This window comes from Gavialis gangeticus, unplaced genomic scaffold (assembly GCF_001723915.1).
Source record: "Gavialis gangeticus isolate Ggan-Ray unplaced genomic scaffold, GavGan_comp1, whole genome shotgun sequence".
NCBI classification, from domain to species: Eukaryota; Metazoa; Chordata; order Crocodylia; family Gavialidae; genus Gavialis; species Gavialis gangeticus.
In genome coordinates, this window is record NW_017728998.1 from 2,276,850 (window position 1) to 2,294,553 (window position 17,704).

The 17,704-nt window shown below is 62.2% G+C and overlaps 1 protein-coding gene across 1 annotated transcript; it reads right to left on the reverse strand.

Annotated features, from left to right (window-relative positions):
- Positions 1-424: 424 nt before the first annotated feature.
- SPIRE2 (spire type actin nucleation factor 2) lies at positions 425-10,938 on the reverse strand. The gene is made up of 14 exons (XM_019505370.1): positions 10,833-10,938; positions 8,006-8,365; positions 6,584-6,664; positions 6,088-6,252; positions 5,703-5,789; positions 5,232-5,355; positions 4,593-4,759; positions 4,316-4,490; positions 3,736-3,878; positions 3,138-3,272; positions 2,962-3,029; positions 2,822-2,849; positions 2,408-2,523; positions 425-1,945 (listed from the first exon to the last, which is right to left on the reverse strand). Exons 2-14 carry the CDS (start codon positions 8,363-8,365, stop codon positions 1,738-1,740), a joined length of 1,857 nt encoding a protein of 618 aa, XP_019360915.1. The 5' UTR covers positions 10,833-10,938; the 3' UTR covers positions 425-1,737.
- Between the last annotated feature and the right edge of the window lie 6,766 nt (positions 10,939-17,704).

Genomic DNA, 17,704 nt, shown 5'->3' on the forward strand with positions numbered 1-17,704 from the left:
CGCTGCGCTCTGGAGATGTTTCCCAGAGGGGCCCATCCCGTCTGCAGAGGCACAGCTGGTGCCGGGACATCAGCTGGAAGACTTCCCTCTGGGGACCCAAATCCCACAGGTGCCACTACCTGGCGCCAGGGGACGCACATGGGCTCATGCCTTCCTGGCGGTGTTTGAGGCCCAGGCTGACCTCTGATCCCGACCAGCCCCTCTGACTGCTACCAGAACCCCGACAAACCCCGAGGTCAGCGGATGCAGGAGCTTGCTGTCCACCTGCCCCACACGAGCTGCCCCAGGTCCCTGGGAAGGGCCCGTGCCCTTTATTTCCTGCCCCACTGGTCCCAGCTGCTGTCTGTGGCTCTGGGCCGCCACAGGGACGCAGGGAGAGGGGCTAATATGGGGGGAAAAAGCTGTCCAAGGCACCAGTGCAGCCTAAAATAGGTATTTATTGGGATGGGAGCAACTGTATGTACAAGGAGCAACCATGCTGGTCCGATGCAGGCTATTTACAATATACATGGAGTCTTTATGGCGCGGGCTGGGTAGAACACGATGACCAGATCTGTTGGCCCTGGTCAGGCCCATGGCTGGAGGCCTGGCTCACGCAGGGCCGTGGACGGGCGATCCGGGACAGTGATAAGGCATTGTCGTTCGCAGGCGCGTCAGCAGGGAGCAGCGAGCGGGTTGGCAGAGAAGCAGGAGGCCGTAGCATAGGGCAGCAGGGTCCTTATCCGTCTGAGCCGCCCCCCAGGGACCTGGGGGCATTCATGGCTGGCACAGCTGGACCTCTTAGTGTTGTCCCTGCAGCATTAGCCCCTCCAGCACCCCAAGTGTGAAAGGTAGAGGGTTTCCACCCAGCGCCCAGCAGCCATGCACCTGCCCCGACACTCCGGAGAGCGGCAGGGCTGTCTGCACAATCCCTGACAGCTCTGGCAGAGAAAGGGTAGCATCAGACAGACATGAGACGTGGCCCCACCCCACAGCCCCTCCCCATGACCTCCAGCATAAGGACAAATAAATATTCACAGCTGATTGTCTGGCACAGACACAGGATCCGGAGACACACACGGGAGCCCCCACTCCTGCACCCAGCACTGCTTCTAGCAGCATGAGCTGGAAGGGAGGCATGGGGGCTACAAGGATGGGGAGGGCAGAGAGCCCAGGTACTATCGAGGGCAGAGCTCATGGCAGGGCCCAGCCGCCTCGCCCTGCTCTGAGGACAGGACCTCATGCTGCCCTGAGCTGCTGTGTGAGACACCCCGGGGGTCTCCCTGCCTGGTCGGCTGCTCTACAAAGCAGGGGGGTTGCGCCCAGCCCTGCGGAGCACGGGGAAAGAGAGCAGCTGGGTTTGCTTTGCCTGCAGTGGGAGACACCGAGCCAGCGGGTCCCTGCCAGGCAAGCTGCGGCTTCAGACAGCACCTGGCAGCGAACACCCCTGGCTGTCGGTCATGTATATAAATATAGAGGCTGTATATATTATATATATATATATATATATATGTACATACACACAGAGCTGCTAGCAGGCCTTGCTGAGGGGCAGGTGTGTGCTCCACGAGGGGCCTGGCAGTCTGTAGGAAGCAGGGGCAGCTGGAAGCCATCGAAGGTGGGATTGTCTGCAGGTGTGGGGCTGGGGGCTCTTGCCCAGAGAACCCCGGGCCTCCAAGGAGCTCGGTCTCTGGGGGGCTGGCTCTGGCAGAGATGCTGGTGCCCAGGGCAGGGGCCACAGGACAGCAGAGTCCGTTGCTAGCGGCCAGGGTCGATGTAGAGTGACTGGGTCTTCCTGCTGCGGTGTGGTGTGGTGTTGAGGATGTCCACGCTCTTCCGGCTGGAGCTGATAACGTCAGCCACGAAGCTGGTGCAGTCGCTGCACACATCCTTGAGGACTGAGCCGTGGGCGTAGATGTGGGGAAACTCCTGCTCCACACCCCACCAGCCCCTTCCCCGCAGGGAGCTGCAAGACACAGCTCATGTCAGGCTGGATGTAGCCTCCCCCCGTCCCTGCTCTGGGGTACCCGCAGCCCGGGAGCACCCGCAAGCTGGTGTTCTGTGGTGCCCTGTCTCCGTGCTTTGCCCAGGAGGGGGATGAAAGGGCAGGAGCAGAGAGCCAGAGCTGGAGGGGCAGGAGAGCTGCCATGGGTGGGTGAAGCTGGGCCAGGAGCAAGGGGAAAGGCTGGGAACAGATTTATTCCTGCCATCCATGGGAGCTGACTGCACTCTGCACGCAGCACTGCACCCTTGCAGCTCCCCGTGGGAGTGCTGCAAGGGGCCTGGTCATTGTGGGGGGAGCTCCCCAGAGAGCCAGCCCCATCCCCAGAGCCTGTGTCACCTGCTGTGACCTGCCTGCAGGGCTGGCTTGGCCCTGGGGGCTGTGGGCTGCTGACCCCACGGCTCGCTGCGAGGGTGCGGCACTCACTGGAACACGTCTCTTTTCCGGACCGGCAGCGCCGTGCCAGGCAGCGTCCCCAGCATGCTCTCGAAGCCCAGCGCGTAGACAGGGATATGGGCCAGCTTCTTGGACGGCATCTTGATCTGCAACGGGAGCAGAGGTCAGCACCAGCAGAGACCTGCTAGGCTGCCTTGCCCTGGCTGCCCCATGGGTACTGCTGTAATGGGGCTGGTCTCTCCATCCTGGCCCCATCACAGAGCACCCAGCACAGCCCCTACCTGCCCCTTGCCCCCCGGCCACCACCCAGACAACCAGACTTTGGCATGTCCTGCTGCCCCTTTGGGGGCTTCCAGCAGTGACCAGGCAAGACGGCAGTCCCCAGAGAGACTGGACACCACCAAGGAAGAGCACCCCGGGGACAGCAGCAGAAGCACCTCTTACCTTCAGGCTGCAGGAGCTGCAGACGGACCTAAGAGCCACAGGAGAATGGAGAGGGTCAGTGAGGACCCCGGTGCTTCTTCCTGGCAGCCCCCCGGCCCCTCTTGCCCCCTGGCCTTGGTGGCACGGGGGTCCCCTCTCACCTCTTGCAGAAGAGGCAGCTGGCAGGCCAAGAGAACAGCGGGAACTTGGCTCGGCAGCAGCAGCAGATCTGCGGGGTGGAAGGGGCAGAGGTGAAAGGCACATGTCAGCCTGGCCCTGCCACCCCTTGGCTTCCTGCGGGCCTGGCCTGCCCGGGGGCCGACGGGGCTGCCCTCACCTTGCCTTTGCGCAGGCTCTGGTAGAGCTCCTTGCTCTGCAGGAACTTCTCCATCTCGGCCTTCACCAGCACCTTGCGCACATTGATCATCTCCTCCACAGTCAGCGCCAGGCTCTCCACGGGGTGGCTGAACTCCTGTGGCCGAGGGCAGCAAGGGCAGGTGGGGCCACGGCTCTGCTCCCTGCCTGGTGGCAGGGCCTGCAATGAGGCCATGGCCACCCAGGCCACGGGCATCTACATCTTCATGCAGGCAGGAGCACCAGGGGCTCTGGGCTCCTGCCCCGCCTTAAACACAGGATCCCTGCCCTCAGGCTGCACCGGATGCTCTGGCTGGACTGGGTTTGGGGCACCAGCCCACGGGGCTGCGTGCTGTCAGCCCCTGGCCAGCTACCTGGGTGGCTCATTCAGCTGCGGTGGCTTCCAGGATGAGATGCCAGGGGCTCAGAGCAGCTCCCAGATCCCACCGGTTCACTCCCCTGCCAACCCTCCCTTCAGCCGTGTCTGCCCCAGTCCTGGTTGCACCCCCTTGGGTATCTCCCAGGTGCCAGGACAGTGCACAGGGCTCCTGAGCTCACACACAAGCCAACCAGGCACATACCAGCCAGAGGTGCTTGGTGCTGGGGCCGGGGGTGGAGCCGGGGCCTTCCTCCGACCTCTCCTCCACGGAGCTGAGGGAGCCGTGGGCAGGGGCGAGCGGAGCAGTGTTGCGCGGGGCCTGGTGGTAACTGGCCGGGACGGAGCCTGGAGGAGAACTGGGCCGTCAGTCCCACCCCAACGCAGCTTGGAGCAGGGCCCGGGCACCCCTAGCCCCACTGAGAGGGACCTGACTGCCCGAGGCTGGCAGGGATGGGTAAGGGAGGGGGTTCAGGACACAGCAGCCGGTGGGGGGGATGCAGAGCAGCCCCAGGCTGAGCAGCCGTGCAAGTGCCCTCGAGAAGGGCAGCAGGGGAGCTCTGGCCCTGCCCTCCAGCAAACAGCTGCGCTGCGCTCCTGCTGCACAAGGTCCAGGCCACGGGCAGCGACCCTGGAGCCTGTCTGCAGCCTCGCGTGTCCTCAGCTTCCCAGCAGGATGGTAACCTGAGCCAGGATGCCCTGGGCAGGGCGGGACAGGGGAGTGGAGGGGAGGAGGGGGCACTTGCCGGTGGTCTCTGTGCTGGTCCGCATGCCGTGCATGCTACCTGAGCGGGGCCGCGGGTCGGACTCCTGGGTGCCGGGGGGCTTGGTGCCGGGCTGGCTGGTGACCGCCTCGCTCTGGAACTGGGCCAGGTCCTGCTCCGAGAAGGAGCGGTCGCGGGTCAGTGGGAGCAGTGACCCTGGCTCTGGCCTAGCCTCCGAGCGGGGGGACTCCTCTTCCTGCAATGGGGACATCCGCAGGAATGAGGGGAAGGGCAGAGACCTGCTGATGCCCAAGTCTCCCCCTGCCCCCCTCCCTGCTCCCCTCAGCGCCTCCTGTACCTCGGAGCTGTTCATCTCCTCCATCTCGGCCAGTGTGGGTGCCTTGAGCAGGACCCGCGGGCGGGGTGGGGGCACGGCGCCGGTGTCTGCCAGCGAGAGGTTGAGGCAGGAGCTGGACTTCACGTTGCTGGAGCAGGCATTGACGATGCAGGGCAGGGAGCCGAAGCCTGCGGGGCAGGGCAGGGCAGGGCATGGGCAGGTCTCAGGTGTGCTTAGGCAGGGCTGATGCATGGGAGGCACCTTCAGGGTATGGTCCCCACCCTGACCCATGGAGCCCAGAGACACCCTGGTGATGGGGCTGGCTTGCTGGGGGCTGCACCCCCTGACTCAGCCCAGCACGGGGGACAGGCTGGCAGGATGGCCCTGGAGGATGAGGTGACAGCCAGGAGCCAGCTCAGCCAAGACTGGGCATGCTTGGGTGAAAAGGGGACCGGACCACGGGGGCAGGGAGCTGCCGGACCCATGACATGGGAGCTGGGGGAGGATGGATGCAGGGACTGGGGTGGGCCAGGGCTGCGGCGGGTCCCTTTTTGTGTCTGAGCCCCCCAGGCTGGCTCAGGGTGAAGGCAATGTGGCTGCTGTCCTCAGGGCCATGCTTGCCCAGGGGTGGGGATGGGGGAAGGGGCGGCAGCCCGTTACCTTTCTGGTTCTGGTACCGCGTCTCCACGGGGCGCAGCTTCCGCTCTTGCTTGATCTCCTCCAAGATCTTCTCATGCAGCGTCCTCTGCTTTTGGGGCATGGGGCGTAGCCGCCGCTCTGAAGCCTAGGGTGTGGGGGCAGGCGCTCAGCATGACGGGGCCAGCCGGCACCCCCTCCTCCACCACCACTGACAGCACGTGGAGACCCCAGTGAGCAAGGTGAAGGGAGCTCAGGAAGACAGCACTCAGGACAGCGGAGCCTGGAGCCCGGGACCCCACACGTGATGTTCGTATGGTCATAACCACGCAGCACTGGGAGCAGCATGGGGCTCCCACCCTGGGCTCATGACCTCCCTAGCCTGCGCCCCACAGCTCTCCAGGACTCTTCCTATACTGGGGCAGGATGGGGCCGTGCTGGGATCTCCTGCAGGCAGTCGGGCCCAGCCGGAGCCGGGGCTCAGACGTGCTTTACCTGCTTCAGCGGCGGCCGGGACCGAATGAAATCCAGGATGAGCTCATGTGCATCCTTCTTCACCCGCGGGGGGATGTCGCCGTCCACCTGGACATACATGGGAGAGAGGGAGGAGGGACAAGGGAGTGACCACAGGTCTGCTGGGATGGTGTGGGAGGCTGCAGAGGGACAGGGCAGGGGGACCCAGGCACAGGCAGGGAGCCCCATTACCCATGGGGACACCATCAACGTGTCCAGTGCAGGGCCGGCTGCGTGGGGTACACCCAGGTGGGTCTGCCCACTCCCCCAGGCAGGCCGGTCAGGGGTGCAAGGACACAGCGCATCTGCATTGGGGCTGGCCCTGGCCAGCTGTGGCCCAGCCCTGCCCCGGGCCCCCCAGGCTCACCATGACTTTGCGCAACTTGTAGTTGCGCGCCCGGATGTCCTGCATGAGCATCTCGAAGGGCGTCAGCTGGTACTCGGTGGGCAGCGGGTTGAACTGCTTCTCCTGCACCTTCTTCAGCTTCACGCCGTGGCGCAGCTCCCGCATCAGCTGCACCCAGAGCCGGGCCTGGAGCAGACATGGCCTGTTACTGGGCAGCACGGGCGGCCCAGCGTGGGGGCAGGCACCAAGGCTGTGTGCAGCTGGCTGGGCAAAGCCCAGGACGGGGCCAGCACTGATCCCCCAGGCAGCCCCTGTCCCACTGCCCAGCACAGGAGGGGCTTCCACACGGGGTGAGCAAGCCACAGGTCCCTGGTGCCTGCAGCTTCCCTCTGGCCCCCGCCCTCCTCTGCAGGCTATTTGTGGGGGTCCCAAGGCTGTAACCCCAGGATGGGGGCTCCCCCCATTCCCCACTGCCCCCACGGGGGAATGGTGCTCAGGACCCTGCTGCACCCCTCACCCAGTCCGTGTTGCGCAGGTTGTCCAGGTCAGCAGCTGACTTCTCCTCTGGCCCCTCGTCATCCTTCAGCTTCTTCAGCATCTGCAGCAGGATGGGAGCTCCACGTGACCCACGCCCTGCGCCCAGCCCAGCAGCCCTGCGCCCTCCCGGGGAGTGGAGGTGAGCCTCAGCACTAGCTGGTCTCTGCAGGGGGTTTAAGTACCACAGAGGGAGCCCCGGACCCCATCCCGGGCGCTGCTCTGCCTCCAGGGATCCATGCGGGTAGCACTTCGATGGGGGGACAGGAGCTGCAGGCCCCTGCCCACTGGGCCAAGCCCTCGGTGCTGGGGGGTAGCAGCAGAAATGAGTGGGGACAACACCAGCCTCAGTGCCCTGGGGGAGCTCCGGTGCTTCGACTGCTTAGCTTTCCAGGTGGGTTTGAAAGCAGAGGCCCAGCCTGCCCGGTGCGGGTGCAGACAGCCCTGCCGCACGTCGGAGGGGTGCTGCAGAGCAAGTGCCCCACTCAGGGCAGCAGCTGGCTCTCCCCTTTCCACGGCGGTGCCCTTCCCTACACACAGCCCCTTGGCAGCCTCCCCTCTGCTCAGCCCAGCAAAGCACCAGGCCCCGCTGTCCCTGCACGGCCTCCCCGGAGCCCAGCTCAGCACTGCTCAGCTGCAGTCCCGGCTATGGCCCTGGTCTCCACGTGAATGCCCGGGAAGGGGAGGGGGGATACATTTCCCCCAAGCTGATAATGAGTTCAATGAGGCAGCGAAGCATCTCGGATGACCTGACCCAGACATGCCCACGTGCCATATTGACAACCCAGAGCCCGGCCATCCTGGCCCTAACCTTTTACTGTTGCAGGACACTGGCTGCCAACTCCCCCTGCTTTCCCCGCGGCAGGTTTGGGTGTGATGCCCGGTGCTGCTGGTCCCTGCCACCCCCACTGCTCTACGACAGGCCCCGATGACTCCACAGCTGGAGGCTGACTCCGGGGTAGCCCCATCCCCGCACCCTCGGGGAAGATGCCCAGCCTGGCTCAGCCTCTGTCCCAGGTAGAGCTCCTGCCCCCATGTCCCCACACATTTGGCAGGTGGAGCTCCTGGATCGCGGCTGAGGCCCATCCTGCTGCAGCCCTACAAGCCGTGACCCCGCTGGCTCTCCCCGGAGATCGGGAGCTTGCTGGGGCCGAGATCCACCTCCCTTGGGTGGCTTGCACAGCAGCAAGGGTGCGGGCTGGAGCAGCCATGCACGCGCTTCCCCCTCTCGACACCAGAGGGCAAGCGCGTGGCCCAGGCGGGAGCTTGTGGGGCCGGGGAGGCAGCTGGGACACCATCCCCTCCAGGGGACGGCACAGACCCCACCAGGCAGGGGTGGGAGGGGAAGTCAAGGACCCCTCAGGGCTGGGACAGCTGGTGGGTGTCGCGGCGGGCGCGTGCTCACCTCCTTGGCATCGCGGATCTTGGCGAGGAAGGCCTTCAGCTCCACGGTCTCCACGAAGAGAGCCCGACACACAGCCTGGTAGTGGGCCTGCGCCTCGTGGGGATGCGTCAGGCGGGCTGCGCACACCCGCATGGCCTGCTCGAAGGTGTGCACAGCCCGCGGGGGGCCCTCTGCCGCCTCCTCCTCCTCCTCCTGGCCCCCATAGCCCTCATCCGCCGTGCCACAGCCGCTGTCCTGCGAGTCACTGTTGGTCATGAGGTCGATGAGCTGCTCCAGCTGGGGACTCAGCTCCCGCTCCTCGCTCTCGTCCAGCCCCCAGTCCAGTGCCCGGTAGATGGCGAACCCCAGTGACTGCACCATCTGCAAGGGGAGGGCAGCACGGGGTGAGCTGGGGGCTGGGGAACCCCCCACTGTGGCTGGGGGGTGGGAGGCTGGGCCAGACCCCGTTGCAATCTCCAGCCCTTTGCATGGGCAGCACGAGCGGGGGTCAGGCAGTGCTGCACTGCTTCCCTCTCCCCCTCCCCTGCACGTGATACCTGGCCATGCACAGAGCCCGGGGGGGCTGCTCTGCTTTCCTGACCTCAGCTCCAGCTCAGGGTCTGCTACCCTGATTCGGCAGAGACCCCTCCTGCCTGCACTCCCAAGAGAGCCTCAAGGGTCTGGTTTGTTCCTAGCAGGGACATTGGCAGTGAAGACCCCTGTCCCAGCACGGTGCAAGCTTGTGCTGAGCTTGTCTAAGGGGCTCCACACTCTGAGCCCTATGCCCTGGGCAGCTCCAGCCCCTGCTCTGGCCACAGAGGCGGGAGGCACTGCTCAGGCCCCGGGGCTGGCTGGCTGGTCCCCAGCTGTCTCACAGACCTCCTCTGTTTACTGCCACTCCATTACAGCGAGAGCGAGGGAAACCAGAGCTGCCCAGGGGATGGATGGAAACGAGCAGCCCAGCGTCTGCACAGTGGTGCTCAGTGGCATTTGCTCCCCAGACCCCGCAGGAGGTGGCCGGGGCAGAGGGAAAGCCAGGAACCTGGGTTGAACTCAGGACCTGGTGAAATCTCAAAACAAAGTGAATTGCAGCGACAAGGGCCCTGGGGCTGGTAGCTTATCTCGGCCGGCAGCCGGCTCCAGGTGCCGATAAGGCCAGGGGGCTGATCCAGGGCTCACAGAAAGCAGTAGAAAGGCTGGACTGATGCCCATGCACCTTGGGTCAGGGCCCAGGAGCATGGACCTGCTGCAGCTGCAGCTCCCCACACTGATGAAGCAGTGCTGGGCTGGGCAGCTAGGACGAGAGCAGCAGGGCTGGTTGGGGCCAGCTGCCTCAGATTGGAGCCAGAGCTTGGAGGGGGAAGGAAGGCAGGTCTGGGGCAGGGCCCTCCCAAAGGAAGGGCCTGCAAGGGGTGGGGGGAGCAAGTGCTCCAGGCAGGTTCCTGCCCATGTCGGGTGCACAGCTCATCCAGTGCTGGGGAAGTTAGAAAGATGGGAGTCACCAACCACTGTGTCCCACAAAGTCATGGGACAGCCACAGGGGAAGGTAGAGGAGTCGCCTCCACCCTAGTGCCAGCCCACATATGGCCTCCTGTTATCCCAGGGCGAGACGCTGTGGTGGCAGGTGCCTCCGCCACGTGACAGCCCAGTCCAGGGGCAGGGAGCAGTGAGATTACCCTTGGCTCTGCCTGGCTGCGATGGCCCAATACGCGTGGCTCAGCCAGCGCTGCTGCAAGCTGATTGATGCAGAAAACCTGTGACTCCAGCCAGTGGCAGAGGGGGGGAAAAACAGCCTCCAATTTCAAAAACGCGTTGATCAAAGAGCTGGCCCCAGCACGAGGCAGGAAGCGGAGCGTGGGCAGCGGTGGCTGGCGCCAGGCCAGCGGGGAAGGCGTGCCCTTCCATAGGCACCAGTTCCACGTGCCCATGGAGCAGGAACAACCACCACGTGGTTTCAGACCAGTCCAGCAGCAGCAAAGAGAGGGACTGGACCCACCCCTGGCAGGACCTGCAGATGGGCTGCAGGCCTCCGAGCTCCCCCACCACAGTACTTACTGTCATGCTCCAAAGCAAATCCCAGGAGCACGGAGGGGCCTGCGGGCAGCGTTGGCTCCCTGCCTCCAGGCAGGTCATGACTGTGCACTGACATGAATACCAAAGGGCCTGAGCTGCAGCACCCTCCGCTCCTGCACCCGTCTGGTGCATGGTGCAGGGGTCCCAGCAGTGCTACATGCTGCTTCGGTGCCACAGATGTGTGCCCCAACGGTTGGGTGCCCTAAACACTGGCTAGCTTAAATTACTCTTGATTCCAGCTCTTCTCCTTAAACAGAGCTTTGATTTAAAGCTGTCTGGTCCCTCCAGATTCCTCACTGGCTTCAGCCTCCCAGGTCCTGCCGGACCTGCTGGGCAAGACTGGGGGATACACAGGGCCCAGTTGAATGGCTTGATGCCACCCAGCACAGTGACGGTGTGAGGACAGACAGCCGTGGGGCACTCCGAGAAACCAGGGTGGGGGGATGGAGACGCAGCCAGCCTGCAGCCACAACAAATGCTTGCAGCAGACTCTTTCCCCATGGAGATGTTGTGCGTGTCACCTTCCCCCCAACCCAGGCTGGTGGCTACACCCAGCGCCTACAGCAGAGTCCAGCACCTGGCAAGGAGAGGCTGACACAGCATCAGTATGGACCCCTCGCTTCCCCAGCAACTGGCATGGGCATCAGGCCCCCAGGCTTAAGAAGGATGCATGTCTCTGTGCGCTTGTGAGCTGGTGCACACGTGTCTGTGCCTGCACCTGCAGAGGCCCCGGGTTCATCGCACTGCTTACCGAGCTGGAGCGTCTGGGACATACCTGGGCTTCCGTCGAGGGAGGCAGGATCAAGGGGGGCTCTGTGAAGGAAGAAGCAGACAGAGTGAGTGCCCCCTCTCCCCACGGCCGTTCACTTGGAGTCTCAAAGCCAGCACGCTTGCTTTAGTGACGGAGTGGGTGCATCCACCTGCAGTCACTGCCATCCGGTGGAGGCTCACAACAAAGTGCCACATCTGTGTTTGCACAGGGCCTGGCACATTGTCTCCCTCCACGCTGCCTCCCTGCCCTGCGCGAGAGCCACGTGCACCCAAACCCAGCGATCAGGCAGCGGCCGGAGGCTCTGGGCACCGCTGCACAGCGTGAAGCCCCGTTCCCAGGGGGACCAGACCAGAGATGGGAGCAGGGCTGGGCTGTGCTGGTTCTTTCCTGAGCTCAGAGGTGTCTCTGGGGCCTTTGGCTTCCCGGGAAGCATCCATCCAGCCCTGGCCAAGCTCTCAGCGCCCCAGAAAGCCACTGCTCACACATGCTTGGTAGTGACTTGCTAGTCTGAAAGCTGGACCTGTCCCCACTGGACAAGAGTCAGCTATAGACCCAGCTGTAGAGGCCTCCCTGGTCCCCACAGAGCTAGAAGGCCTGCTCCCTCCAGCAAGGCCACGAGGGCAGACTGGACTTTGTTCCCAGTGGCTACTCTCAGGCTCCAGGCTGGGGAGGGACTGGGTACTGGCGCGGAGTCTGGGAGCCTGCATTGCAAATAAGCTGCATTAAAGGGATAATATACAGGCTGCAGAGTCAAGCCCACCCTCACAAGGGCATGCCGGGATAGGGGCTGTCCAGGCCTCCTTGATCTGACCTGATGCCCTGGTGTAATACGAGACCCCCATACTACCCTTCCTAGGACCCTGGTTCTTTCAGTGCCAGGACGGGCTTGCTCTGGGCGACTCTGGGCCCGAGAAGGAGGGGGGGGAACGTGCTGTCCTCAGGTTCATTAGCTACAGAGGCAGGAAGGTGTGCCACGAATGCCGCTGGAAACGGCAGGAAGAGGAGGACATTTTCCTGCTGAAGGCAGCTGAGCCCTGTGCTGGGGAAGTGGACTTTGCCCCTGCCTCTGAGTTCCCGCACGGTGCTGGATAAACCAGACTCCACCGGTGCCCTCTGCACATGCCGTGCTTCCGGGTGCCTGACACAAGGCCAGATGATGCCAAGCACTCAGCCGCAGCCCGCGGGAGCCGTACAAAATGCTGCGTAGCTACGAGCGCTCAGGTTCTGGGTGCTGCTAGTCAGTGGCTTTGACTTCCACCTCTCCAAACCATGGAAGAGCCCGAATGTGAGGGCTGGACAGAAGGAGACAGACGCCGGGATGTGCTCTTGGCTGCAGCTCACCTGGCTGCTCTGATACTTGTGGGTCAAGGAACAGCCAGACACAAGCCCCAGTGATTCTGGCCTTCCTGCGGCCACCCTCTGTGCTGGTTGGCATTGCTGACGTTCCCATTTTGGGGACGGGGCAGGTGGCACCTTTGCCTTCTGGGTGGGTGCGCACTACACTATAAACCACACAGAAGCAGGGCAAAGCAGGCTGCCAAAGCCAGCATTCCCTGCCCTGCGGACCTCCGAAGGGCACAATGCAACGACAAAGCGCAGGGCCCAACCTGAGCGCTTGTATCTCCTGCCCCCCAGGATCCTGGTGATTAGCAAGTGCTGACCTAGGAAGGTGCAAGAGGCTCCCCTCACACCATGCCTGACTCATCCCGCAAATCCCAGATGGATTCACTCCATGATAACGTCACAGCAACAGGGATCTCCAAAGGCCTTGGGGGTGTTCCTTTATTTTGGGAGCTGGGCCTGAGGCCCCTCATGCCTGCCGTTCCAGCCCCTGGGCACACACGGCTCCCAGTACCATCAGAGGGGAAGGCTGTTCTCTGAAAAGTCAAGGTCAGGGAGCTGCAGTGACAGCAGAAAATGGGGGACATCCATCTACTCCGTAGCATCCCCCACATGCCCCTGGTACTCCACCGAATATTGCCATCCCACTGCCAGGAAAAGTGAGGAGTGAGGAGGTGGAAGGCCTCCCCCAGCCCTGCCGCTCCATCCTCCTGGCTGCCGGCCCCGAGCCCCACTCTCCAGGGGACTAATTGCACCACAGAGCAGATGGGAAGAGAGGCGAGATACCATCTGTAGGGGATGCCGCAAGCTCCAGACTCACACATCCCAGTTCCTACCCGGTGCAAACAGCTGCAGTCCTGGCTTCGCTACGCTTCACAAAGGGCTTTGCAGAGGGGGAGTTCTGCCTTCCTGTTCGAAGTTTGCTCCCACACCGGATGCTAGGTATGAAGTGGCTGAAGCCCTGAAGAGCCGGGTGTGGGTGACAAGAAGCCTTTCCTGAAGGCTGGGGATGGGAGGGAGTGGGGATCACTCACTACAAGCTCTTGCAAGGCAGCGGGACAAACCAAGGGAACAAGAGAGCTGAGAACCACAAGCAGCTCAGACAGGCAGAGGACAAGTCACTCAGACAAGCTCACCTGAGTTCCTGATCTGAGGCCTGATTGTGGGCTCCTCCCAGGCCAGACGAGCCCCTCCTGATCGTGGTATATTGAGGGCATTTATTGGGAACTGGACACAGAGCCTCACAAAGCCTTCCTCGATACAGCCATGGCAGGCAGCAGGGCTACGCTGGTCATGCTAACACGCCCAGGCTAGCAGAGGTTGCACATAGGGTGGTACACCAGAGAGCAGGGCTAGCATAGGCTGCAGGAGCTTCTGCATGGTAGAGGCAGGGGGGAGGCCTGGGTTTTACCCATGGCTTCATGGGTGAAGCAGCAACTGCTGTGTGGGGGCTGGAGGTGCTCAGCTGGGCTCAACGAGGCTGCAACTGGGATGGGGATGCAATGAGAACCCACATATATGCACCACGATGGGAAAGTGGCCGACACACAAAGTGAAGCAGGAGCAACAGGGCTCAGGTGCACGAGAATACAAGCCCGCCCCACCCCACAGCTTCATGATGGAGCCCTCTGCCCTGAGACTGGAAGTGCTAATGAGAGCTCTGAGCAGACGTCCTGCCTTGCCCCCGGGGACAGGCAAAATGACCCCAAGGTCCCTCCCAGTGCCGCTTTCAATGAGCGTGACTCCAAAGCTGCTTCCTTGGATCTGTGTCCACCTGGGAGCTCAGCCATTAGCTCCCCATTTCGGTAATGGATGGAGCACATGGGGCCCTCCAGACAAAGGGCTCACGGCAGCTTTCAGCAGGTTGGCAGGCAGGGCTGAGACAGGAGCTGGCCCAGGCTCTGAGAAGGCCGGTAGGAAGTGGGGTTTAGATTAGGAAGGACAGGCAGTAACAGAGCAAGGACTTGGTGGAGTTTAGTGCCAGGAGGAGGGAGCAGTGCCCCAAGCTCACAGAGTCCCCAGCCACCTGCGGGCTGTCTAGGAGGGTCCCAGCAGCCTGGGGGCGTGGAGCGTCGGGGCTCCCCACGTCCTCTTGTCCCTCAACGCTGCGCTGCTACAGGCCCCAGGCTGCACCCCCAGACAGTCCAGGAAGCCCTAGCTCCTGGCACAGGTCGGATCATAGGAATCAAAGAAGTGGGGCTAGAAGGGAGCTCCAGAGGTCATTTAGTCCAACCCCCTGCCTGAGGCAGGATCAGCCCTGTCCAAACCAAATCACAGCAGGGGCTTGCCTCCATCCATGCAAGCAGCAGCTCAGCGAGGAACAGCTCCATGGGGCCCAGCCCTGCCCACAGGCTGCTTGGGAAAGGGTCCCCGAAGGCCACGTGGCCTAGGTGCCCCCTGTCCATACCCCTCCCTCTCCCATCTCATCCTCCTGCTCCCTGCACCGATGCTACAGCAACGGCACCTGGGCTCTTACAGTGCATATTGCTCATTTCTGCTCAAGGACGCAGGTTGCACCCTGCATATCCAGGATCCCCAAGCACTCACTCCTCCCTGGCAGGAACCCAGGACTAGGCTTAGCCTGAGGGACGCCCTCCTAACCAAACTGCCGCCAGGCATGCTGCACTGAAACAAGAGCGCTCCTTTCCCAGCCACTGCTCCCAAATGATCCTCTTGGTGTTTTGTCTGAAATCCCCACCCCCAAGAGATCATTTCCATTGCTAAACAGGCAGAGAGGCTCTTTGCAAGAGAACAGCAGCAGGTCTGGCTGGGGAGCAGGCAGCAAGGACCGCAATAACAAACATACGGGTGCTGTTAGCATGCCAGCCACGATGCAGGATGGGGGGCTGGTCCTGTGGGCCCCTGTCTGCCTGGGACCCCACAGGACCAGCGATGGGAGAGGAGCAGTGTCTACATCTCCTACGCTGCCGCTAGCCATGGAGGGCATGCTGCATACGGAGGCACCAGCACACAGAAATGCCCAGCATATCCCTCCTTCGGAGACCATTCCCATTATGCAATTCTTGGCCTCCTTCCCACGGGAGGCAGCAGCACTGCCTGTGGGCAAAACCTGCTGCCAAGACATAATGGTCTGAAGAACAAAGCCCAAAGCCGGATCACTCTGTGTTTTCAGTACAGCACTGTGTCGAAAAGTCACTTCCTTTTGTGTCCAAGGTCATCTCCACAGTGCATCTCCCAGAACTGGACCCACCAGTTTTCGGAGGCTGTGAGAGGCATTTGCAGTCAATGTTATTGCAGAAACAGCCTCGCTGCCTTGCCTCCCAGCGCAGGAATGAGAGCTCAGATGCGTCCGGGCTCTCCACTGAGTCAGGGCCTGGCGATGCATGGCAATAACATTTGTACGAATGCACATTCTTATTGCTGTTGATGTGGGGAGCACGTGCAGGCTGCGTTCTCGGGCTATTTATCCTCATCAGCGTCAGGGGAGGAAAGAGCTCACAAGTGGCACAGATAATTGGAATTGCTCAAGTGAATGCTGCTGGATCACCCAGCTAATGCCTCCCATGGCAGGTGCAATCCCAGGCACGCGTGGAGCAGGCACGGTCCCACATGACAGGTTGGGTGGGGCTGTTTGCTATCAAGGTGCTGGGAATGTGGAGGTGGAGAGCCAGATGCCTCTGGACCTCTAGGATCTTTGCTCTCCCCGCTGCCCCGGCTGAGTGACAACTTTTGCTTTTCAGCAATGAGCCATGCACTCAATTGCATTTTCACACAGACTTGAAGATAACGGTAAAAAAAAAGAGTCAAAAGGCCATAACACCATGGAGGCTTGCCCTAAAAGCTCCAGGACTAGACATTTGCAGTTGCATGCACAGAAGTCATGCACACCATTCCTATGGCTGAATGCACGCTCCCGGCAGCAGCAGGTTGAAGCGTCTCTTCAGATTTCCACCTGGACACCTGACCATGTACTTGCCATGCATCAGTGCAGTACTCCAGGGAAGCCCCCCATGCTGGGAGCATGGCTGCAAAGTACCAGGACTCATTAATGTCTTCCCTGGCCTGAGCACTGGTGCCCCCAGGAGCTGAGGGACCAGTCAGGAACTGCAGGGACAAACCGGTAGTTTGAAATAAAAGATGCAACAGGTTTTCTGGTCCAATCACCCTGACATGGGGGTCAAAGCTCAACTAAAGGACATCACAGAAATCCTAGAGAAGTAGGGCTGCAAGAGACCTCCAGAGGGCACGTCTAGTCCAACCCCCTGCCTGAGGCAGGATCAGCCCTGTCCAAACCCTCCAAGACACATCCATCATCTAAACCCTTTGTAAAGCAACCATCAAGCCTGAACAACACAAACCAAAACTCCCAAGCCTGCCACAGCGAAAGCAGGGGGACCGCAACAGCCAACGTCCTGCTTCTATAAAAGGTTAATGTATGCTTGAGAGATCCCAGGTAGGGAGTCACACAACCCACTACAGAGGAAAGTAAACCCCCCCCTAGTCCGCACCAGTCTGACCATGACCATGGAGACTCGAGAGATTTCCCTTTCTCCAGCGGTTTTCCTCGCCTTGCTGAGAACGGTGGCAGTTACTATGCACGACTCCACTCCGCGCTGCAGTAGCAGAGTTGGGAGCAGAGCTGGGTGCAGACGCTCAGTGCCCTGTGGCTTGCTCGCCCTTGATTCAACTGTACATCGCACAGCCAACCCCTGCAAGAACGAGGCCTCTCCGGCAACCTGCCAGGAGCTCAAGAGCCCCATCTGGTTCGCTTATAATGAAGCAGGCTGCGGCATGGGGGCAACCTGATCTGGGGAGAAGCTGCCTGCATCAAGGCAGAGCATTGCCTGCCAGGGTCTCCAGGCAGGGGAGGCCAGCAGCTCCCGGCTTCAAATGTTGCCCCACGTTTGTAATGTGCCAAGACGGCTTTCCCCTGAGGCACGGGCTCAGATGGCCGATGTGCCTAGAAAATGCCTCCCTGGGCTCTCAGCAGCCCAGTACTGCAGGGCTCCTGCAACCAGTCTGCTCCCTCTGCTCCACAGCAAACCCCAGCCGCAAACAGCAGGCACTAGCCCTGGGTCCAACCTTGCCTTGCCCTGTCACGCTGCACGCTGCCCTCGCACTGTGGGCATGTCCTGCTAGGACACCCCAGGCTCCAGAATAAGTCACTCAGGGCAGCAATTATGTCGTGGTGATTGGGATTGGGCTAGGTCTCTGCTGCAGCTTTCTGAGCCTCTCTGTGTGTCCTGAACCTCTGTCCATGTGTCATGAGCTTCTCTCTCTGTGTCCTGAACCTCTCTCGGTACCCTGAATCTCTGTGTGCGTGTGTCCCGAGCCTCTCGCTATCTGTCCTGAGCCCCTCCGAGTCCCAGCCCGAGGAAGCCGCGCTGACCGCACCCCGGGAGCCCCCCGGGCCGAGCCGCCTGTGGCTGCGCCCCCGCCCCGCTCCCGCTCGCAGGGCTGCGGTCGGTGCCATGAAAGCGGCGACGGCTCCGCTCCGCTCCGCGCTGCTGGGGGAGCCCCGGCCCCGGCCCCGCAGCAGGGCGCATCTTTGCTCGCGGCGCATCCCCGGGGCC

Excerpts from the sequence above, each read along its gene's own strand:
- SPIRE2 (XM_019505370.1), bottom strand. The coding sequence starts at position 8,365 with ATGGTGCAGTCACTGGGGTTCGCCATCTACCGGGCACTGGACTGGGGG. Across the intron at positions 3,879-4,315 it reads CGACCCGCGGCCCCGCTCAG|GCTCCGTCCCGGCCAGTTAC; the intron begins GTAGCATGCACG and ends GTTCTCCTCCAG. Across the intron at positions 2,524-2,821 it reads GCAGCTCCTGCAGCCTGAAG|ATCAAGATGCCGTCCAAGAA; the intron begins GTAAGAGGTGCT and ends CTCCCGTTGCAG.